The sequence below is a fragment of the Hyperoodon ampullatus genome (genome assembly GCF_949752795.1).
Source record: "Hyperoodon ampullatus genome assembly, chromosome: 5".
In the NCBI taxonomy this organism is placed as follows: Eukaryota; Metazoa; Chordata; class Mammalia; order Artiodactyla; family Ziphiidae; genus Hyperoodon; species Hyperoodon ampullatus.
This window is the reverse complement of record NC_136918.1, coordinates 33,543,376-33,567,491: the sequence shown is the minus strand read 5'-3', so window position 1 is coordinate 33,567,491 and position 24,116 is coordinate 33,543,376. Positions and strand designations below refer to the sequence as shown.

Below are 24,116 nucleotides of genomic sequence, written 5' to 3'. Positions count from 1 at the left end.
GGAGTGAGCAGCTGGGTCAAATGTAATCCTTAGGCCAAAGAAGATAAGGACTGAGAAGCAACTCTTGCTTCCGGCTCAAGAACTGTGTTAGTGACTGTAAGGAATAGCTTCTGTGGAGTGACAGATTATATGGAGTTAATGCATTTTCTCCACTCCTGTCCTTCTGAAAGTCACCGTACTCCCCTCCCTTAGTAACAGATGTGCATAAATGTGTATGTATGAGAACATGCATGTGCATGTTTAGTATCAGAATTCCCCCACCTCAGCCACCAATGATTCTGCTATGTCTTCCAGGGTCTGCCACTCCCCTTAAGGTCATTTTCTCCGTTAAAGCATGGGAAGAATCAATTTTGCACTTCTTTGATTTCCAAGGCTGGTGTTAAACCCAGTGAAAGACAAAAGGAGAAATATTTGTGAAATCCATGTTCTATAGGATTGTCCCCTATTAATAGTTACTAATACAGTTAATGCCTGTTGGATGTGTTGGGTGCCCACTGTGTGCCAGGGCCACGTCAAGCATTTTATGTGCATTAGCTCTGATCTCACAGTAACCCCATGGGTCGGATGTCATTATCCCAAGTTTGTAGATGAACAGTTATGAACACACCAAGAGTCACATGGGAGAAGTGGCTGAGTCATTATGAGCTGTTTCTATCATATACTGTGATTTTCTTCTGAATATTCATGGTCTTGCATGTTATTTTTGTTTCTGCAGAAAGGGCCAAGTAAAACACCCGTAGCTGCCATCTGCCTGACCAGCTTGGTGACCATGGCCTTTGTCCTTGTGGGTCAGGTAAACGTCCTGGCCCCCATCGTCACCATCAACTTCATGCTGACATACATCTTGGTGGACTACTCTTACTTCTCCCTGTCCATGGGCGCCTGCAGCCTCCCACAGGTGCCTGAGTCGGTGCCCGGAGAGGGCCTGGGAGCTCTCCACTGCTCTGAGCACCTGCTCCTGGAGAAGGCTCCCAGCTGTGGCTCTGAGGGTGTTGCCTGGAACCTCTCTGAGGGCACTCTGCTAGAATTCACCAAGGACATGGATCAGCTCCTCCAGCTAACCAGGAAGCTTGAGAGTAGCCAGCGTGGAGGAGGAGAGAGACACGGGATCCCAGAGAATCGGAAGGGGAAGACCAAGAAGGCCACCAAGCAAACCCTCCAAGAGAGCTTCCTCTTAGACCCCAGGTCTCCTGCTTCCTTCCCTCCTGAAGGCTCTGACGGATGGCCTACTGCCTCCTGGGAGGGGCAGGGGCCCCATGGGAACATGCCGAGTTCCAGAAGTGAAGGGGCTCAGCCTGGGGGAGCCTGTGGAGAACAACTCATCCCTGAGCTCAGTAATCAGCCCAGGCTGAGTAGAGAAGGTGGGTGCTTTGGAATCACATGGGGCCTCCTAATTTGGGTGACTACTCAGTTATCACAACCCTCTTTCAAGTCCTTAGTTCATTTTATAGCTGGGTTTAAAATCCTTGTGAATTTTGTTTGGTATTTACTTTTAAAAGTTATGGTCAGATATCAGTTGACTTTGTAATTCTACTCTGGTATAGATAGTTAATTTTAAACAGAAATTTCTATCTACTCCTGTATGTTAGAGCTGGGAGCCATGGCTAATAATCAAATATTAATTTCATTTTACTCAAAAATCAGCCAACATGAATGAAACCAGTTTCTCCTTTCAAGGGAAGTGGAGGTGTGTTTTGACAAACTGCCTGGCAAGGACTCAGTGTGTTTTGTCTCTGGAAGGTGAGTCTCCCAAACCAGGCAGGAGGGAATGGAGAGAAAGAAGATGTGCTTTAGGAGCACAGCTTTTCTTTGCTCCCTCAGATCTATAGGCACAGAGACACAGGGAGAGACTCTCAAAGGGAGGATTCCGGGGCATGAGAAATTCCGAGAGAAAGAGAGAACTCAGAATTTCTTAGTCTTCCATATTCTAGGTGCTTTACATATATTATTGCATGTAATATAATAGATATTAGCATTTTCTATTTTACCAGTGAAGACCCTGAGTCCCAGTGAGGTCACAGAGATGATACCGATACTATGCTCAGAGCTGATACCTTGCACAGCTGGACATCACACCCAGGTCTCCCTATATTTGAAGCCCATTAACCTGCTTCCTGAGATCTGTACAGACAAGTGTGGGCAGAGAGGAGGAGACAGGCGACATAGAAGGAGATGTCCAAAAATAAATGCTTTACGTTCTTCCGTACACCTGCTTTTCCTTCTTTAACTCCAAATTGGTGGGTGGTTTTTAATGGTAGGAGCATTATTAAAAATTTAAAAACTATGTTATTTTTGTCAAAGTAATGAGTACAGTTTAATAAGCCAAGTGGAGTGAAAAGTCACATAATCAGAGATAGTAGTTCCCACTCTTCCATACCATCCCTCTGACTCTTCTGCCTCCCCTAGTCCCGCTCCCAGAAAATCCCACTTTCAACCAAAAAGTTGCTTCTTCTGTTAACCTTCATGTTCGTAGATAATATATTTGTATTGCTACTTCTTGATATGTCAGTTTCAGGTATCATCTCTTGATTTCCTATTACGATAAATGAAGACTAGCTCATTTATGCCACTCTTGATTTCTCATCCAATGTCCCCAGTATAATTACATCACAGTTTTTTAATTAATCTAATAGCTAGTATTCATATTATCATGATTAAGTAAATACTGCTTAACTCTGAGCCATATATTATGCTATGATTACATTTCCTTTTTTGTCCAACTTTTTCTGTTTCCTGGGGTTAATAATAGCCTTGGTTTTTTATTTGCTTGGTTTTGTGTCATCATTTTTTTCTAGATGTTCTGGCAGATATGGCAAACGCCTCTCAATGTTATTTTCCAAATGCTCGAATTCTTCAGAAATTTATCATATCCATTTGTTTTTTTCCCCCTCTGTCCTATGGCTCTTATTCTGATCCACTCTAGTCTGTCAGTTCTTTCTATCTGCTACAAAGCTCTTGTCTTGGAATTCCTCTATCACACTTCTCTGTCAGATCCAGGGGACAAGATCTGTTGGGCGTGATATCATGGTAGACTTCTGTCTTTTTTTTTTTTCCCTACTCACCTTTGAATGACCTCCCTGTGTTTGAAGAATTTCCAGTGTTATGAGTCTTGGTGGGAGGCACAGCAAGCCTTTCACTCTTAAAACTGAAAAAGTCAGATACTCAGTTTTCCCGCCCCTCCTGCAGCCAGAGTTCAGGCACGGGACCAAGGCTCGGCTAATTAGATGAAGCCTCCATATACTGGGAACTGGGAACCTGAAGAAATGGGGACTTTGAGGAACTCTCTGGAAGCATGATAGTGGCTGCAGGATGACTACATTCCTGGCTCCACCATCAGGGCTTTTCAGGGCCAGAAGTGTCTAGACCTTGGTGCATGCCACTGTGGTGTCCCCACTAGACTGCTCTGACATATCATTTTGAGTGTTGTCCCTGGCTATATAGCTCTGAACTTGATTCGCTAGCCTTTCTAGGTATTCTCAGAGGCTGGGAAATGTCTTTTTAGCTGGCTTTATTGCTGCTTCACATGAAATCCTGTGGGGGGGGGGGTTTCCCTAAGGAGGAAGGGGAGATTGGGTAACAACAATGAGTCTATGCCACAGCTCTCAGGTTCTTAATTTCCAAGAGCTCTTGGTTGTAACCTGATTTGTCTTTATCTTTTTTAAAAAATGTTGAACATCATCTCATTCTTGTTTTATAGGTATAACGCTTATCTTATTTTTCTGGTAATATTACTTATTCTCCCTTTAAAGTCTTCTTCTGCCCTATGCTCTTTAGATTCTTTTCTCTTTGGCTTGGTCTCACTCTCTCTTTTATATTGGCTTAACTAAAATGTCTGTTGATCTTTTGATTTCTTTTCCTATTTAGAAGTAAGTAGTGAAAAGCTGTTTAGAAGACCTGCATCCTGGGCAGAGCTTATTGGTTGGGGCACCTTACTGTAGAATGATCAAGAAGCTGGCTTTTTCATGGGAGGATCCCCAAGTGTGATTAGCTAGAGGTTTCCTCCAAAGAAAAGTCCTTTAATCTCTTGCCTGGGGGTCCCCCAGTTGGCTGTTTGTATTCAGGGAGCCAGGTGACATAAGGAAGTTGGGGGCCTCCCACTCTTTAGGATAGAGACTTCATTGAATTCCCCAGTTTCTAGCTCCATTCCCCCCACTCTTTGCTATGCCTGGTGTCCCAAGTTCAGGCCCCCTCTGGTTTGATTTCTTCAGAGGAACCCTCACATTCCTTGGGGAGGAGGTCAGGCAAAGAGGGAGTTATTTCCTAGCTACATGGCCAGAGGAAAGGAACTTGACGTCCAGCTGGTTCATATACAGTCTTGCAACAAGTCCCCTGCACCGTATCACTTCCCAAGGGCGGGTACTTCTTGGTCCTGAACTTTGTGAGGTCTGCTGGGGTGCATTGGGCTGCTCATTGCTGGCCCCCTCTCTGTGAGCTCTAGAGTTGGTCCTCCTTGGCTCTGCTGTCTGTTACCACTCCTCCGTCACTGCTCCACCTTCCAAGACTTGTTTTTATCTTTCCTCTCGCATTCTCCTTGTGTTTGTAGGTTTACGCCTATTTAATGCCTTTTCTGTTTTCTCAGTGGGTTATCAGGAGAGATGTGTGGTCAGTTTACAACGTTTAATCATTGAAGTTGCCCCATCTTAGAAATGTCCCAAGTTCTTGTAAACCCCCCTGTCTCCTCCATCCTTGCTGCCTTCACCTTGGTTCAGACCCTCATCATCTGGTGCCCAGACTCTTGTTAATCTCCCCGCTCATCTCCAGCCTCCAGATTCTCCCATATCCTGTTTCTCCTTTTCATTGTCCACTGAATGATCTTTCTAAAATAAAACTCTCATCATGTCTCTCTTACTTAAAAACCTTCGTTGGAATCTATTACCTTCCATCCCGGTGTGATTTGAAAGATGCTTGGCAATCCTGCCCTGCCCCACCTTCCCGGCCAGTTTTCTCATGACAGCTGCCGTGTACATGTGTCCAGCTATACCCAAACACGTGCCCCAAACACATCATGTTCTTTATTCCTTCGTGCCTTTGCACATTGCATCACTGCCCACTTCCATCTGAAAAATGCCGACTTAACGGTTTAAAATCCATTTGACTTTTCAGACCCCCTCTGAGAAGGATTCCCTGATTTCCTCCCCTGTGCAAGCATAACACTTGAGTCACACTAGTGGTATAAACACTTATCACATTGTTTTATACATTTGTTTACACATTTGTCTTCAGGCCTGCTTGTCGTCTGCCTATCTTAAGGAGAAGAAATATTAGTTTTATCGCTTTGCCTCCAGTCGTGAGCTTCCTTTAGTCACAAACCATGTCTTTCTACCTTGTATTCATCAACAATATTCCCATACAGTACATGGCATCGACAAACACTCAGTAAAGGCTAATTAAATAGATGAACAGTTGTACAAATATTGGCTAAAAATTTTAAACATTGACAGGTAAAGTAGAATAGAAAGAGTTCAACTATTATAAGAACGTAATGTGTGACAAACCAGATGCTGTAAAATAATAAGAATCAAGTCACTATTGAATAAATATTGTTGAGAGCAAATGGATCAAAAAATTAACTGGGGGCCGTATTTGATACCCTATATAGCCACAAATTCCTTATTTATAACAGCTGCGCAAGAGAGAGATTTCTGACTACTGAAGACATCATCAAAGGCAAAAAGGATCTGATTAAACAGAAATAAAAAACATTTGCCCAGCACAGTGTCACAGAAGGAAACAGTTATTCTGACAAACACAACTGATAAAAGCATACCTTCCAAAGCATATTATTTTTAAAGACAGGAAGGTCAAAATCCAGATTCTACTAAAGAGAGGTCAGAAGAGATGAACACGCAGTTTACATTTGAAAAGCCAGACTCGTTCACTGTGCATTCAACAAACTAACTTTTATGGTTAAGTGTTGAATGCTGTTTGTAGCTAAAAATAGGCAGCTTTTATTGAGTCTGTCCCAGGTGCCTGGCACAGAGATAATCACTTAACACGAGGATTAGCTCAGCTCAGCTCACATCTAGACATTGTTATTACCTTTTTCCAGATGACAAAGGTGAGGCTTAGGGAAGTTAAACACTTGCTCAGGATAGGAGACAGCTAGAATTTGAACCCAGGTCCATCTCACTTCAGAGCCTATGTTCTTAACCACTACACAAAGTGTATGCTGCTTGGGGCCAGTGTCTATTATGAACTAGGCCATGGTACTGATTAAATGAGTCCAATTTAAACCACCATTGAGATATTTCATATCTGTTAAGCTGTCAAAAATTTAGATAAAAAATAGTAGGTCAGTGGTAATCGGGTATATGTACACATTGCTGGAAGCAATGTCGATGGATTCATTCCTTTTGGATCCATTGATTAAAGTTTTTCATCAAATTTGGGAGGTTTTTGGGCATGATTTCTTCAGAAATCAGCAGTTTTGCTGCCAGAGGGAGCAAACTTGTGGGTTGTGCCTTTATAAGCTCAATGTGGTGAGCAAAGTAGAAAATGGAATGGGCAAATCCTCAGCTTTGCTAGCCTGAGGGAGCGGACCCAGCTAGGGTGAGCAGTGGAACAGCCAGAAATTTAATGGGAAGATCCTAGAAATCAGAGAGCTGTAGAAGGACTACAGCTCCCCACATTCCCCTGCTTGGGGAGCCTAAGAGAGACTGACAAAGGTCAAAGCCGGGGAGCCTGGAGAGCTGCAGCTTCGACTGTGCTTCCCAACCCACGCACAGTCTGCTGGCAGAGGGTGGAAGTCTCCTGGGCCACACGGACACAGGCCAGCTCCATGCTAGTAAGAACTGGGGTGGGGGTGGGAGCAGCCCAGGAAGAAGGCTGTAGACTCTCACTGTCTTTACCCTCAGCTCCAGCAGTTTTTGAAAAAATAAACACTTCTTGGTTTGTTGTCTCCGTTTGGTAAATTTCTAGAGCCCCAAGTGATTGTTTTTGATGATTTTCTCTAGTTGTATACCTATCTCTTACGGAGAGGATTCACTGACCTCTTTACATTGCGGTAGCTGGAAGTCCCTCTGGTTCTTTCTTTCTGGAGAGTGAGCTTTCAAGATGTAACAAGAAATATAAAACTGTCTAATTGCTCTGACTTAGTAAATCTGTTTGGGGGGATTGTGTCTCAAGGAAACAACCCTAAACCAAACAACAAACCGTAAATATGTACAAGAGTCTCATAGCTGCATTGTTGGTGCTAATGACAACCTAGAAATAACTTAAATGTGCAGCATTTGGGAAGTAGTTAAAAGAGTATAGAATCAACATGATAAGATACCACATGAACCTGAAACATGGTCCTTTGTGAACCACATCAACGCACATTCTTGATTTGTACATGGCAGCTAGAACTATGTGTTTATTTATCCTGATAAAGGTATGGAGTGCATTTCCAGAGATGGTTTAATATTGATTTTTAAGTAATTTCTGTAAAATTATTTACATTTGTGATTTTAAAAATTGACATAGGGCTTCCCTGGTGGCGCAGTGGTTGAGAGTCCGCCTGCCGATGCAGGGGACACGGGTTTGTGCCCTGGTCCGGGAAGATCCCACATGCCGCGGAGCGGCTGGGCCCGTGAGCCATGGCCGCTGAGCCTGCGCGTCCGGAGCCTGTGCTCCGCAGCGGGAGAGGCCACAACAGTGAGAGGCCCGCATACCGCAAAAAAAAAAAAAAATTTGACATAATGTCTTCCCCCTTCATGCTTAAAAAGTCTTTATTTCTGCATGGGTTTTGTGAACATAGAACTTGTTAGACATACCACTAAATTTTAAAAGACAATTTAATGTTATGCATTATGTTTATTATATTTGATATTTTTAACATGCCTAATGCATGGTTCTGCTTACCTGTTTGTTTGTTTTGTGACTAAAGCTTGATAAAGTTGCCTTCCCAGTTGTTATTCTAGTACTTCTAACACGAGAAGTGGTCTCCTCCCACCACTAGTCTGTAAGACTTATTTATTCTAGCATAATCCTTGAAAAGAGAAAAAAAATTCCTTCTGTCATTTTGGAAGGGTTTTGAAACCATAGCTGTTCAGAATTCTGAGTAATTGTCCGCCTGCATTGTCTGTCATACCTATTCAGAGTCATTGAGCATCATTGACTGAATTCTCCCTTGCATTGCTGATGTGTAAAACTGCACTGTGCTTGTCTGGAAGACACACCCCTTCCTATGACTCTCCCTGGAGTTCCTCAGAAAACACATACACATACACACAACTCCCTTGGGTACAGTGTAATTGAGCTGGTGCAAGGTCAAGATCAAGTGTGAAACAGTGAGCTTAACGTTTGGCAAACCTCAGAGAGGCAGAAATCTAAGTTCTTCACCAATAGTGTTTCTTCTTAATAATCAATGGAGCAGCTGTATTTCACTAAGCCTGTGATTGAAAAAATGAGTCATGCATTGCACATGTTGAAAGTATACAATGTAATCAGAGACAATCTTAACAGTGTCTTTTCTTTAAAAAAAAAAAAGAAGTAATAGAGCCATCAATTCAAATCAGTCATGCACCCTGGCAGAATTCTTTAAAATTTATTTTATTGAAGTATAGTTGCTTTATAATGTATTAATTTCTACTGTACAGCAAAATGATTCAGTTATACGTATAAATCCATTCTTTCTCATATTCTTTTCTATTACGGTTTATCACAGGATATTGAATATAGTTCCCTGTGCTATACAGTAGGACCTTGCTGTTTATCCATTCTATATATAATAGCTTGCACCTGCTAATCCCAAACTCCCAGTCCATCCCTTCCTCACCCCCCTCCCCCTTGACAACCATGTCTGTTCTCTATGTCTCTGAGTCTATTTCTGTTTTGTAGATGAGTTCATTTGTGTCATATTTTAGATTCCACATATAAGTGATATCATTTGGTATTTGTCTTTCTCTGTCTGACTTCACTTACTATGATAATCTCTAGGCCCATCCATGTTGCTGCAAATGGCATTATTTCATTCTTTTTTATGGCTGAGTAGTATTCCATTGTATATGTGTGCCACATCTTCTTCATCCATTCATCTGTTGTTGGACATTTAGGTTGTTCCCATGTCTTGGCTATTGTGAATAGTGCTGCAGTGAACATAGGGGTACATGTATCTTTTTGAATTATAGTTTTGTCCAGATACATGCCTAGGATTGGGATTGCTGGATCATATGCAACTCTATTTTTAGTTTTTTGAGGAACCTCCATACTGCTTTCCATAAGGGCTGCATCAATCTACATTCCCACCGACAATATAGGAGGGTTCCCTTTTCTCCACACCCTCTCCAGCATTTGTTATTTGTAGACTTTTTAATGATGGCCTTTCTGACGTATGAGGTGATACCTCATGGTAGTTTTGATTTGCATTTTCCTAATAATTAGCGATGATGAGCATCTTTTCATGTGCTTCTTGGCCATCTGTATGTCTTCTTTGGAGAAATGTCTATTTACGTCTTCTGGCAGAGTTTATTTTAATCCACAATTAATAAGGAGACACTTCTTGAGCACTTCCTATACACAGACCCCTACATGCCTGGATTTGGTATTTAGAGATACAAAAGATGGCCCTTGCCCTCAAGATATGGAGGTATAAAAGAGAAGTATAATTGTTGGAAGTATATGGTAAAGGCAGACATGTTGAGAGGATGAAGACTTCTCTGGGACCTAGGTCATTCATTTAGCCCCACGTGTGGGACATTTACTACATTCCAAGTGCTGTTCTAGGTGCTGGGGGTGGGGAACATGCTGAACAGACATAGAAGGTCTCTGCTGTCATTGAACTTGCATTCTAACAGGAAAGACACATAATAAACAAGCAAACACACATACTGTGATGTCAGTAAGTGATAAATAGTATGATGAGTAATAAAGTGGGGTTACAGGATAGAGACTAGAGTGGGGAGGGTGGTTCTGTTTCAGATAGGTTTTTCAGAAAAGATCTCTTTGAGAAGAGGATATTTTAATGGAGAAGTGAATTGTATAAAGCAGTGAACCATGCAGAGATGTGGGAGAAGAGTTACAGCCAGAGGAAATGGCATGTATAAAGGTACAGATGGAAATTGGATTGGCAAATTCCAAGAAGAGCAGAAGTCCAGCGGTGAGTGGAGAGGAGTGGGCAGGGGGAGAGAGATAGGAGATGAGAATAGCAAGGAAAGCAGAGGTCAGTCCTGTGTAGGGCCATGCACTCCATGGTGATTATGACAGAAGGTCATGGAAGGTTGTAGCTAGAGGTGTGATATGATCAGATCCAGCCTTAAGAAGATCACTGGCTTCGTAAGGAATAGACTGTATAGAAGTAAGAGAAGGACCTAAAGCCTGTTTTGAGGTATATTAATTAAGGGAGGCTAAACTGCTATCACAAATAAGCGAAAACACAGTGGCTCAAATACAATGGAAATTTATTTCTCACTTGCACTAACAGTCCAGGAAGGGTGTTCCAAATCAGTGGGAGGCTCTCCTCCACGCATTGCTTCAGGGACCCAGGCTCCTTCCATTTTTATGACTTCACCATCCCCTAAGTCCTTATAATGAGCAAAATCAAGACTGAGTTACCATCTTCTGATTTCGGGCACAGAGAAGAGGCACACCTACTCTCTCAAAGACTCTGGTGCAGAAGTGACACCACTTGTGTTCACATTCCATTGGTGAGGACTTAGTCATATGGCCACACCTAACTGCAATAAAGAAGAGTGCTGAGGACTGAATGAATGCTAGGATTCTCCAATATTTGGGAGTTGGAAGGAGGAGGTGAGCCAGCAAAGGAGACTGAGAAGTGGGCAGTGAGACAGGAGGAAAACTAGGAAACTGAGGCATCCTAGAAACCAAGAGAAGAATGTGTTTCAATAAGAAGAAAGTGATCACATGTGTCAGGTGCTATCTGAAAGGTCAAGTAAGATGAGGAGCTGACCATTGAATTTGAAAAGATTCAAGTCATTGCCAACCTTAGGAAGAGTCGTTTTAGTGGAATGGTGTATACAACCCTAAAAGTAGGTTGAGGAAACAATGGAAGGTAGAAACCATATAGGCAATTCTTTTGAGAAGTTTTGCTATAAGGGAGACCAAACAATAGGACAGTAGCTAAAGGGTGACCAGAAGGTATTTCTTTAGTTGGGAGAAATTACAGTGTATTTGTATTTGATGGGGATGATCTAGTAGACTATGGAAAAATTGACGAAGCAAAAGCAAAATCCTTGAGCAGGGCACAAATATAGGGATGGGCCTTAGGTAGGAGCCAGAACTGTTCATCTACTCTGAAAACAGAAAGGCAGAAGAGAGGGTACAGATGAAAGTGGGTTGGTAGATTTGGTGATGAGAGGATATGAAAGCTGTCTTTTGAGAGGAGAGGTTGGAAATTTGTTACATCAGAGAGAAGGAGAATGAGTTGACTAGGTATAAGACTTCTGAGTGGTGCTGAAGCATGGAAGCAGATAACATATCCAAGGGAGTACTTGCTGATAGTCTTGGATCATGGAATCTAAGCTAGGTAAGAGGGTAGTGAAAAGAGGAGGTAGGTGAGAGGAAGCAAAAACATACTAGGACAAGTTGACTGAAGGTCCCTCTGTGGTCTGTGAATAGTTGGGGTGGGAGACAGCAGAGCAAATGAGAAAAAATGGAGGTGATGGGCTGAGAGTAAATTGATTGAAATCACGATTTAGGAGGTGTAAGCTTTCTGGTAAAGACAAGCCTCAGTTGTGGCAAAGGGCATTAATGGTTGAGATGAGTGGAAGTTGTCTTTTAGGCTGAGTTACAAAATTGGTAGAAGAGGAGCTCATAAGTATTTGCTAATAAAAATACTAGAGGGTTTGGTAACAAATTAGTAACCAAGAATTTTGCCTCATTTATTTTTTAGATTTCTTCCTAAAGTCCAGGCTCCAGGAACAAGATATCCAGAGGAGACCAACTTCTTTCTACACTCGCATATGCAACCCCTGGGTCTCCCTGTTAGGGGTGAGTAAGTTCATTTTGATCTCAACTGTCCTTGAGACTTAATTCAGGTGGATACATGTGTGATCTTGGGGTGGGAGTTGGGGGAGGAAAGAGGAGAGTCTCATTAGGAGCAATGTGATTTAACTGCCTGTTATATTAGAATTTAGATGAGGCTACATATGGCAAGATTACATTTAATGAACCACTTATTTTAATCAATGGTTTACTTTTTAAATAATCATCCCTGATAAACTCTGGATCACCTAATTTCTAGATACACCATATTAGCATATTTTTGCTCTAACTTGTTTCTCTTAGAAAGGAGTAGAACAAGGACCTAGGATAGAATGTCTATTTATTGATTGTTTTGATTAGAGGGTACTTTCAGGAGGATGTCTTCTCAAATATCTGCTTTAGAGGGGTTTTTTTAATTATGAGTGAACTTCAATTATTCAGACTTTTAGAGTGTTCAGAGGTTGATGAGAGGACTGTTGTTTCTTAAGGCCCTAGCCTTGTGGCTTGCTTACCGTGTGTTTAAACCAGTAGCTGACTTGCACTTCCTTCTGTTTCCACAGGCTGTTGGGTCCCTTCTCATCATGTTTGTGATCCAGTGGGTCTATACCCTGGTTAACATGGGTGTTGCTGCCATTGTGTATCTCTACATTGGTTGGACCAGTTCCGGGCTTCACCTTGGTAAGCAACAGAGCCATTTTGCCACCACCTCCTTTCTTCTCTTTTAGCATTTATTGAAAAAACCCTGTTTCAAACACCTATTAAATGCCAACACTGACTCAGATACAAATCCTGCTTTCAAGGAGCTGACAGTCTAGGAGAAAAAATATGGCATGTGCATAAATGATAACAAATGAAAAATAATAATAAATCAGGAGGTTTATAAGACATGTAGAAGTAAAATGGATGACAACAATAGCACAAGGGCCAGGAGGGAAGAAATGGGGATATACTGTTGGAAGTTTCTTATAGTATATGTGAAGTACTAAAATATCACTTAAAGGTAGACTGTGATAAGTTAAAAATGTGTACTACAAACCCTAAAGCAACTACTGAACTACCAGTAGTATACCTTGGAAATATTGTGAGTTCAGTTCCAGATCACTGGAATATTGCAATAATGCCAGTCAGACAAATATTTTTGTTTCCTAGTACATATAAAAGTTATGTTTACACTATACGGTAGTGTGTTAAGTGTGCAATAGCATTATGTCTTAAAAAACAATGTACATAACTTAATTTTAAAATACTTTATTGCTAAAAAAGGCTAACCTTCATCAAGTCATAATAGTAACATTAAAGATGATTGATTGCAGATCACCATGAGAAATATAATAATAATGAAAAAGTTTGAAATATTGTAAGAATGACCAAAATGTGACACAGACAGAGAAAGTGAGCAAATGCTGTTGGGGAAATGGCCCTGATAGACTTGCTTGATCCAGGGTTGCCACAAACCTTCAACTTGTAAAAGATGCAATACTGAGAAGCACAGTAAACAAAGTGCAGTAAAATGAGGTATTCCTCTAACAGAGCAAAGAATTACAAGTAATAAGTCAATAAAGGGGATAAAATTGAATTAAAAATACTCAGATCAACGTTAATTAGAAAAAAGCGAAAAAGATAATAGACCAGAAACAAATAGCAAGGTGGTTTATATAAATCTAGCCATATCAATAACCACACTAATTTTAAATAGTCTAAACACTCCCAGTCAGGGACTTCCTTGGTGGCGCAGTGGTTAAGAAGCCACCTGCCAATGCAGGGGACACAGGTTTGAGCCCTGGTCCGGGAAGATCCCACATGCCATGGAACAACTAAGCCCGTGCGCCACAACTACTGAGCCTGCGCTCTAGAGCCCATGAGCCACAACTACTGAAGCCTGCACGCCACAACTACTGAAGCCCGCACACCTAGAGCCCGTGCTCCGTGACAAGAGAAGCCACCACAATGAGAAGCCCGAGCACTGCAATGAAGAGTAGCCCTAACTCGAGGCAACTAGAGAAAGCCCACATGCAGCAGTGAAGACCCAACACAGCCAAAAATAAAAATAAATAAATTTAAAAAATTTTTTAAAGATACTTAAAAAAATAAAATGAAATAAACACTCCCAATTAAAAGGTCTAAGCACTGAGATTGTCAGATTGAATAAAAAAGCATGATCCAACTATATGCTATCTACAAGAAACCTACTTTCAATATAAAGACACAAATAAGTTAAAAGTAAAAGGATGGAAAAAAGATATATCATGGTAAGATAAATCAGACAAAGCTGGAGTGACTATATTAACATCAGGCAAAGTAGATTTCAGAGAAAAGAATATTACCAGGGATAAAGTGGGTCATTTGATAAAGACAAAGGGAAAATGAATCAAGAGGACGTAATAAATCTTAACATTTATGCACTTAAAAACAGAACTTTGAAATATAAAAAACAAAGCCTGATAGATCTGCAATAATAAGTAGAAAAATTCTCAATTACAGTCATAGATTTCAACACCTCTCTCAATAATTGATAAAACAAGTAGGCAAAAAATCAGTAAGGCTTTAGAAGACTTGAATAATGTTATCAATAAACCTGGCCATATTGATATTTATAGAATATTCCACCTAACAACAGCAGAATATATATTTTTAAGTGTACATGAAACATTTATGAGCATAAACCATATTCTAGGACATTTTTTAAAGTCTCAGAAAGTTTAAGGGTATTCAAGTCAATTCAAGAACAAAAGGGGAAGTAAATTAGAAATAAATACCAGAAAGATATCTGGAAGATTCCCAAATATTTAGAAACTAAAGAACACTGAATAACACTAAATGACTAAGAACACTAAGGAGCACTAAGTAAACTAAAGAAACTAAATAACTCATGGTTCAAAGGAGAAATAAGTAAAATTAAAAAGTATTTGAACTGAATGAAAATGAAAATATAACATCAAAATTGTGGGACGCAGCTAATTCACTACTTAGAGGGAAATTTACTGTGTCAAATGCTTATATTAGAAAAGAAAAAAATGTCTCAAAATAATAACCCCAGTTTCCCACTTAAGAAACTAGAGAAAAAGAGCAAATTAAACCCAAGTAAGAAAAAACAGGGAAACAATGAAGATCAGAGTAGAAATCAATAAAATATAAAACAGGGAAAAATAGAGAATGCCAGTGAAACAAAAAGCTGGTTATGTGAGATCAATAAAATTAACAAACCCCTACCCAGACTGATCAGATAAAAAGGAGAGGAAACACAAATGCTCAACACCAGGAGTGAGAGAAATGACATGACTGGAGAGTCTACAGACATTAAAAAGGAAAATAAGGAAGTATTTTAAACAGCTTTATGCAATAAATTTGACAGATGAATTGGACAAATTCCTCAAAAGATACAAACTATCAAATATCAAAGCTCACTCTAGAAGACATATAGGGCTGTTTACGTCATCTATGAAAGAAATTAAACTTGTCATTAAAAAACCTTCCCATAAAGAAAACCTTGGGCCCAGATGGCGTCACTAATGAAACCTATCTAATACTTAAGGAAGAAAGAATATCAATTTGATACAAATGCTTCAGAAGACTGCACACCAATATCCCTCATGAACATAGATATAAAACTTCTTAACAAGACTTTAACAAATTGAATACAAAATAATATAAAAAGCCTAAGAATACATCATAACCAAATGGGTTGTCCTAGGAATTCAAGGTTAGTTTAACAGTCTCCCTCTCTCTTTTTTTAAATTTTTATTGGTGTATAGTTGCTTTACAGTATTGTATTAGTTTGTGTCTGTACAGCAAAGTGAATCAGTTATATGTATACGTATATCCCCTCTTTTTTGGATTTCCTTCCCATTTAGGTCACCACAAAGCATTGAGTAGAGCTCCCTGTGCTATACAGTAGGTTCCCATTAGTTATCTATTTTAGTTATCTATCAGTTCTCAGTAGTTATCTGTTTTGTACATAGTAGTGTATATATGTCAATCCCAATCTCCCAATTCATCCCACCTCTCCTTCCCCACCTTGGTGTCCATACATTTGTTCTCTACATCTGTGTCTCTATTTCTGCTTTGCAAATAGGTTCATCTGTACCATTTTTCTAGATTCCACATATATGCATTAATATACAATATATGTTTTTCTCTTTCTGACTTACTTCATTCTGTATGACAGTCTCTAGGCCCTGGTTTAACATTCTTAATCAATCAATTGTAATTCACCATATTTACAAACTAGAAGAGGAAAACTACAAAACATTTTGAGAGGAAATTAAAGAAGAAATTAAAGAAATAAATGAAGATTTATACTATATTCATGAACTGAAGATTCAATTCAATATTCTTAAGATGACATTTCACCTCAGAATTTTCTATAGATTAGATATAATCCCAATCAAAATCACAGCTGCCTTTTTTGTAGAAATTGGAAAGCAGATCCTAAAGTATTTATATGGAAATTCAAAGGACCTAGAATAGCCCAAGCAACTTTGTAAAAGAAAAACAAAGTTGCAAGACTTAAGACTACCTGATTTCAAAACTAACTGTAAAGCTAAAGTAATCAAGACAGCATGGTATTGGAATCAAGATAGATTAAAAAATCAATGGACAGAGTAGAGAGCCCAGAAATTGCAAAGGCAATTCAGTGGAGGAAAAAAAATAGTCTTTTCAGCAAATGCTGCTGGAACAATTGGAAATCCACAAGCAAAAAACAAACTTCATACATCATACAATGTAAAAATAGCTCAAAATGGATCCTAGAAAATATAGGGAGAAAATTTGTGACTATGAGTGAGACAAAGATTTCTTAGATACAACACCAAAAGCAGGAAAAAAATTGATAAATTGGACTTCATCAAAATTAAGGACTGTTCCTCAACACACCGGTAAAGGAATGCAAAGGCAAGCCATAGACTATGAGAAAATATTAGCAAATCACATGTTTGAAAAGGACTTGTACCTAGAATATATAAAACCCCTCAAAACTCAGTAATAAGAAAACAACAAAAAAATTTAAATAGGCATAAGTTTTAAATAGGTTTCAGCAAAGAACATATATGGTCGACAAATAAGCACGTGAAAAGGTACTCAGTGTGATTAGTCATTAAGAAATGTGGGCTTCCCTGGTGGCGCAGTGGTTGAGAGTCCGCTTGCCGATGCAGGGGACATGGGTTCATGCCCCGGTCCGGGAAGATGCCGCGGAGCAGCTGGGCCCGTGAGCCATGGCCGCTGAGCCTGCGCGCTCCGCAACGGGAGAGGCCACAACAGTGAGAGACCCGCGTACTGCAAAAAAAAAAAAAAAAAAAGAAATGCAAATTAAAACCACAATATAATATTATTATACACCTATCAGGGTGATTAAAATTAAAAATACTGATCATGCCAAATGTTGGCAAGGATGTGGAGCAGCTAGTGCTATCATATACAGCTGATGAAAATGTAAAAATAATACGATCACTTCGTGAAACCATTTGGGAGTGTATTAAAAAATATATATCTGCTATATGAATTAGCCACTGTACTCCTAGGTATTTACCAAAGAGAATTAAAAGCATACGGGCATACAAAAACGTGTATATGAATATTTCTAGCAGCTTAGTTTGTAATAGTCAAAAATTGAAAACAGTTCACATGTCCATCAACAGGTTACTCTATAAGTATAGTATAGTATAGTATAGTATAAGTATATACAACGGAATACTATTTTGAAATAAAAAGAATGAACTATCGATATATGCAATAGCATGAATCTCAAAATAACTGTGCTGAGTGAAAGAAACCAGAAAAAATGAGTACATAATGTAATATTTTACATATATACATATGTAATTATTAAAAATGCAAACTAATCTCTAATGACAGCACTACCAGCGGTTGCCTTTGGATGAGGGTGGGAGTGTGGATACGAGGGAGGGAGGTCTTATGAAGTGGCTTGAGAGAGCTTTTGGAGGGGATGGATATGTTCATTATCTTGCTTTTAGTGATGATTTCACAGTATATGCATGTGTCAACACTTACCAAATTGTACACTTTAAATGCATATAGTTTGTTGTAAAAATGTACCTGGGATTTGTTTTAATCAGGTATGATAAGACAGACACAGAAATTATTATCATGAAGAAAGAAGTTTATACTCACAGATCCCTAGGAACAGGAGGGTCATGCAGGGCCACAGCGGAGAGGACCAGGGTTGGTCAGGAGGCAAAAGAGGAAGTGGGGAGAGCATGGCGCATAGCCTTTATTAGGCTTTTAGTGGGAAAGAATGCACAAGGCAGGTAGGTAGCTGAATAAGTTTAGGATTACGTAGTTTGAATAATTTCAGGGAACTCTAGGTTATAGGGGTGGTCTCTAGTTGTCTGGTTTTTGGCCCTGGGGTGATTTAAGGCAGGGGAATATTGGCTTGATGTGTGAGAGCTTGATAAAGGAAATGGTTGGGGGTGTGGGCTCTGGATTGGTCGGTTTGTATATCAAAGGTGTGCTCGTAGGGGAGTTGTTTCCTATCTCCAGGAATTAGCACCTCTAGAATCAAGACCCCAAGTGCCAGAGCATCAAGAATAAGGAAAGGAAGAAAATATTATCAATACTCTGTTTACTGTATGTCAGTTATTCCTCAATAATAAAGTTGTTTTAAAAATACATTCAAGAGCCCTTTTCATCAAAATTCTACAATGTCCCAATTTTTAAAATAAAGTAATTATGTAGTTTTAAGTCCTAACTAAATCAGATGGACCATAACAATCCAGGCAAACTGAAAAAAAAAAGCTTCCAAGTTAGAATAGTCTGATATACATTTTTGAAGGAAATGCGCTTCAAACACTTGAATCACATGTACATTAAAAATAATGCTTTAGAAAAAGTCATACTAAGCGTCCTTATATCAGCTAATTTAATGGAGAGAATATATTTTAATTAACATAGTGATTACATCAGTGATTGCTTCTGAATTTCTTAGAAGTTAGTTTGATCCTAAGAAATTTAAATATTTCCCAGAAATTTATTTACAGGAAAGTATGAAATCAAATTTCAGGCCAATCTTCATCTAAAATTTAGATAATTTAGAATCTAAATGAGCATAAATAGGTAGGACCAGTTAATAGAATATTTATGTTTATTTTCTAAATACATGTTATCAGCTGCATACTGTTGACATTAGTCAAGATTCTAACATAAGCCTCTTAAAATAATGCTCACTTCCTGATCATATATTGAACATGATCTAATTAACCAATTTTCAACCAGCCATATATATACACACACACACACACACACACACACACACACATATATAAAATATGTATCTGGTGGAGTGAATATATATAATTTGGAAAAGCACTTTATAAAATTTCATTTGCTTTCCTAAAGTTATATATAATTCATTTTGTGAGTTTTTTTAAAAACTCACACCAAAGGAGAAATGGATTAAAAAAAAAGCGCTTTTTAAAAAAAGTTGATAAACGATATTCTAGACAGTGCATCTGATGTCAGGATATTTGGTCACTATCAACAACAATCTCATTTCAAACTTCAGCACTAACATTTCCACATGCTATTCCACAGGCTCTATTTGATTCACCCAGCACCTGAAGAAAACTTCCTAAGGGCCAGATCCTGTGGCTGTTGTGCTATGTGTGTTACCAGATGAAAAAGATGTGCTTCCTGTCCTCAAAGAGTGTATGGTCTAGTAGGGGACTTTATAGTGTCTACTTAAACACATAATCAGTTTGAATCTAAGGAAAAAAATTATCAAAATTTTAAAATATTAAAAATTCCAAAGACTGAAGTTAGCAAGTCCTGTGCTTCTTTCTCTATAAATGAATTCAGTTTCTTTCTTGGAATTTTGGAGTTTAGAAATCAACTTTTGGAAACTACATGTAAGTATGAAGTCCTTAGCAGGTTGTTGTCAGAGTATTATAATGAATGTTGTTTGGTTAGACTGAAAAAGGAAAAAAAAATTTTTTTTGTGCTATTGTGTGTGTGTCAGGGGATGTATATTTATCCCATTAAACCTGGGATTCTAGATGCATACATAGAGCCTTCATAAATATTTATGTCTATGTCTTCCCTGCAGGTTTAGCCTCCAACTTCAGCCTTTTCAGATGGATGAGGTCTCTTCTGATCCCCTCCTACAGGTCTGTGCCAATCTGGGGCCAGGATGAGGGGCCTGGGACGTGCTGAGGGTGTTTCATTTCTAGCTGGGCTTGGGTGAATTGTGGTGTGAATACCTGATGATTGAGAACCTCAAGGAAACTCAGACTGCTCCTCACTGCCCTCCACCACCCAGCCTCCCTGCTTTAGCTTCTCAGAAGCTTCCTTTGGCCCATATCTTGTCTTCTTATCCTCAGGAATCATGAACAGAGGCTTTCTTTAGAATCTGGTTGCAGAGTGATATAAGTCAAGAGAGTTACTCTCAGTGAGTTCACAGTCTAAGACACACTAGCATTAGTGCTCACACACAAGACCAAGGCCCAGAGAACTCCCATTCTTCCATCTCAAGTCAGAGGTAGCTGACGTGCCTGTATTGGTGAAAGTGCAGAGGCCACGTACAGAAACAGAGTAGCGATCCTGCAGGATTTCTGTGGGACCTCCGTGTTCAAATATTCAGGGAAAGGGAAGAACAAACTTTCCTGAGAAACAGGAGAAGGCCTCACGGGGAAGGTAAGCTTTCATGAGTGCCCTAATCTCTCTCCTCCTCCTCTGCCCTTCCAGTGCCAATGCCTCCTCACCTTTGAAGGCCTCAAGACTCTGGAAATTACCTCCCTCCCCTTTCAATATCAGTGAGGGGCCAAAGCTACAGGCTGGGAAAATCCAGGCAGAACCCAACTAAGTGTTTATTTGGTTTCACTTTGTTGGTTTGTTTTTGAAACTCTAGAAGTCTGGGTTGCCCTTGCCAATATTTCCACTTTCCATGCCCAGACGTTGCTGATGGATTATGGGACCCTTTCCCATTGATCCCAGATGTAAGTTCAGAATTTTTTTCCCCATTTTTTTTATTGTGGTAAAATACACATACCATAGAATTTATCATCTTAACCATTTTAAAGTATACAGTTTAATGGTATTAAGTACATTCATACTGTTATGCAGCCGGCACCTCCAAGCACCTCCAGAACTCTTCATCTTGTAAAATGGAAACTCTATACCCATTAAACAATAACTCCCCATTCCTCCCTCCCAAGAATCCTTCTTAAGACAACTCTTTATAAGTGCTGCCAATCTGTTCAAGTTGGCCCAAGAAATGAAGGCTGGATGCTAGAGAAATGATGATGAAAGGAGCAGGAAACCAACAGGGTGAGGGCTGGCAGGGGGCGTGGTGTGTAGGGGGGTAATTCCCTGCTGTTTGCTTGGAAGCTGGGCTAAACGTCCTGTGTGGAGCTGTGGTGTGGGTGTGTCACCATTCTGCCTCTCTTCCAGGCTGAGGCACCAGGTTGGGTGACTCAGATCACAGCACTGATCTGAGATCACTGCACTGATCCATTTTCCCCAGCCTCCTAGGCCTGAGGGCAAGTAGAGTTTAAGTGGAAATAGATTCTGTGTGAAAGCTGCCTGCAGATTCTGGAGCTACAGCTGGTGTGTGGTTGGGAGTATTTGGCCTTATCTGATTTTACATGAATATTTTTAGGTATGTAGGCTTTGAAAGCCTACAAATGACCATGGGCGGTCACTACTCTTTTTTGGACTCTGAATTTCTGGAATTTCACCTCTGAGATCACTGTTGTGCAATGTGGAAAGAAGAATGTATTAGGAGATTATTCTTAGAAAAGGGCAGTACTTTGGTTGGAAGAGAACCTAGTCCACACTATGCATAGCTCTGTGGGCTTGTGGAGTGGTTGGTGGAGGCCTCAGCTAAGTCTCAGTGTCAAATTTGCTGGCCTCATCATGGTGATTGATATTTTGTGATGGTTGCTCAGGAGGGTGAAAGGACTAAGAAATGGTGATCCATTTAAAAGTAGAAATTGGTAGCTGTGTTTTCTCTTTTGTAATTTTGAGTTTTTTTCACACCTGTTGCCCCAGATGCTCTTCAAAACCAAAGAATAATATTGTAGGGTGTTTTGGGAGAAGGAATTTGGCTGTTACTTCCTCTGTTACACCTACAGTTCCCAGAATTATATGAAATTAAGCCTGACCTTAAGAAAGCTTTCTTTCCTGAAGTCCTAGCAACTGCCCAGGTGAGAACTCTTAGGCCATTCTAGACTAGAAAGTGAAGTGTATTATTTCCCTGAACTCAGAAAAATACGATGGTTTTACCTTAAAAAAAAAAAAAAAAAGCATTTACAAGAAAGTTCACTGGCAAAAACACATGTTGACTGGTATGGCATTTCTGTCACTTCCTAACCTTACTTCTTGAAAATTCAACCTTTATAGAAGTTAATTCATTTCTCAGAAAACCTCAACCCACCTAATTTAGATGTGTTCTCATCAAGCAGCTGCAAAGCCTTAGTCGAGTGATCCAAACTCCTATAACAGCACGTTTTTCTAGTCAGTGAAGCTTTCTGCTTAAGTTTCACAGATTTATAACAAGGTTTCTACCAGTTTTTTACAACTATCAAATATATTCCTTATTTAAACAATTGAACGCTGCTACTTATAAAGCAAATGACTCTCTTAGAGTAAAATTTTAAGAGAAAATCTATGCCTAAGGTGTGATTTCAGGACCTAGCATAGGCGGAAGGAACTAGAAGGGGCCGGAGAAGGTGAGGAAATAGAGGCACAGGAGGTGAAGAGGTTTGCCTGAGGCCACCAGCCTGATTCGTGGCAGAGCTGTGACTATCTCTGTCTTCTGTAGATACCCTGGCTGCCAGGATGGTCTTTCCTTACTCCTTTCTGCTGTCAGCACGTTCTTCACGCATCACTAACATTTTTCTTTACCAGTTTATTCCAACTCCAACTCTTATGTGGACCCTTCAGTGACAATGGAATCCGTATTGGGACTCGCTCTTTGCCTTAGGCCAGCTTGGTGCCAAAAGCCTTCGCACTTTACCGTGTAGCTGCTTGCTCTGTAAACTTCGGCTCTGGAAATCATTCCTCACTCAACTTTCTTTCCAGTGAACCAAAGAGAAGGTTTCTCTTTCTACTCACCTCAGCTTTCCAGCCTCTCCATTCCATTATTTCATTTGACAAGAAAGCCAAGTAAAGCTACAGAGCCCCAACACAACAGCATTTGGAAGGTTATTTTTATAGTTTTATACATTTCTACTAAAAGAAGGTAAATATCACTCTTTGATGCTTATTTCTCATACTTTGGGTTCATGAAGTATTGTACATATAGCTTTCAACAGTCATGTTGTTTAATACATGTTTAGTAATAAACATGATGACATTTTTGCAAATCATTTCTCCATCCCAGAGGAGACTTACCGCCACTGGTTAGCGTTTGGTCTTTCCTTCTGACTGTCCTCCGTGTTTCTCTCACTAAAGGAACCTGCGATCCCGCCAAGAGCAGATAATTTTGGCGCCATCCCTGGCTAGGGTTGACATGGAGATGACTCAGCTCACCCAGGAGAACGCAGACTTCGCCACCCGGGATCGCTATCACCATTCCTCCCTCGTGAGCCGGGAACAGCTGATGATGCCTCGGTACTAGAGTACTGAGTCGTCAGTACTAGGCAGCCTGGGACCCTCCCCTCGTGTAGCTGTCCAGGGTACAGTGGACCCAAATCCCAGAACCTTTGTGTAGCTGGTTCTCCTCGGTAAGAAATTCAAAGACCTGTCCTCCCCCTGTCATTTTGGATGATGGAAATGTGCATTCTGGTCTGGAGCACCAAGGCTAACCAGGGGACCCACTGCAATGGCGGTGGCCCCTGAAACACGCCTCCAGTCTGAAGAGCTCCACGTGGACGCCAAGACTTGCAGGTGTCCAGACCAGATTGCTTGTTCTGAGTGCCACAATAAATGGTTATTTTAAATTTTATTTTATTATTTATTCCTTGAATAAATAATATGCTTACATGGTTCCAAACCCCAAAGTAGAATCGTATATATAGTGAAAAGTCTCCCTCCCATCCTTGTTTGTCATCTGCTCAGTTCCTACCCCCTGCCCCAGAGATAACCACTCTTCTTAGATAACGCTCCCCATGTTTCGTTACGAATGTACAAGCAAATAGGAATGTGGATTTTTATTACTCCCTTTTCATCCACAAAAGGTAGCATATCATACATGTGTTCTGTACCTTGCCTGTCCCTTTAACAATCTATCTTGGAGACATTTC

General features: G+C 40.1%; 1 protein-coding gene across 1 annotated transcript in view; it reads left to right on the top strand.

The window, feature by feature from the left end:
• SLC12A8 (solute carrier family 12 member 8) overlaps window positions 1-23,818 on the top strand; it is a gene marked incomplete at its 5' end in the record, with an annotated part of 147,908 nt that extends 124,090 nt beyond the window's left edge. Inside the window, 5 exons of the mRNA XM_079704778.1 lie at window positions 716-1,361; window positions 11,831-11,928; window positions 12,483-12,600; window positions 19,979-20,043; window positions 23,330-23,818. Coding sequence (XP_079560904.1) covers window positions 716-1,361; window positions 11,831-11,928; window positions 12,483-12,600; window positions 19,979-20,043; window positions 23,330-23,491 — 1,089 coding nt within the window. The 3' untranslated portion in view covers window positions 23,492-23,818. The remainder of the gene's footprint in view (window positions 1-715; window positions 1,362-11,830; window positions 11,929-12,482; window positions 12,601-19,978; window positions 20,044-23,329) is intronic.
• Between the last annotated feature and the right edge of the window lie 298 nt (window positions 23,819-24,116).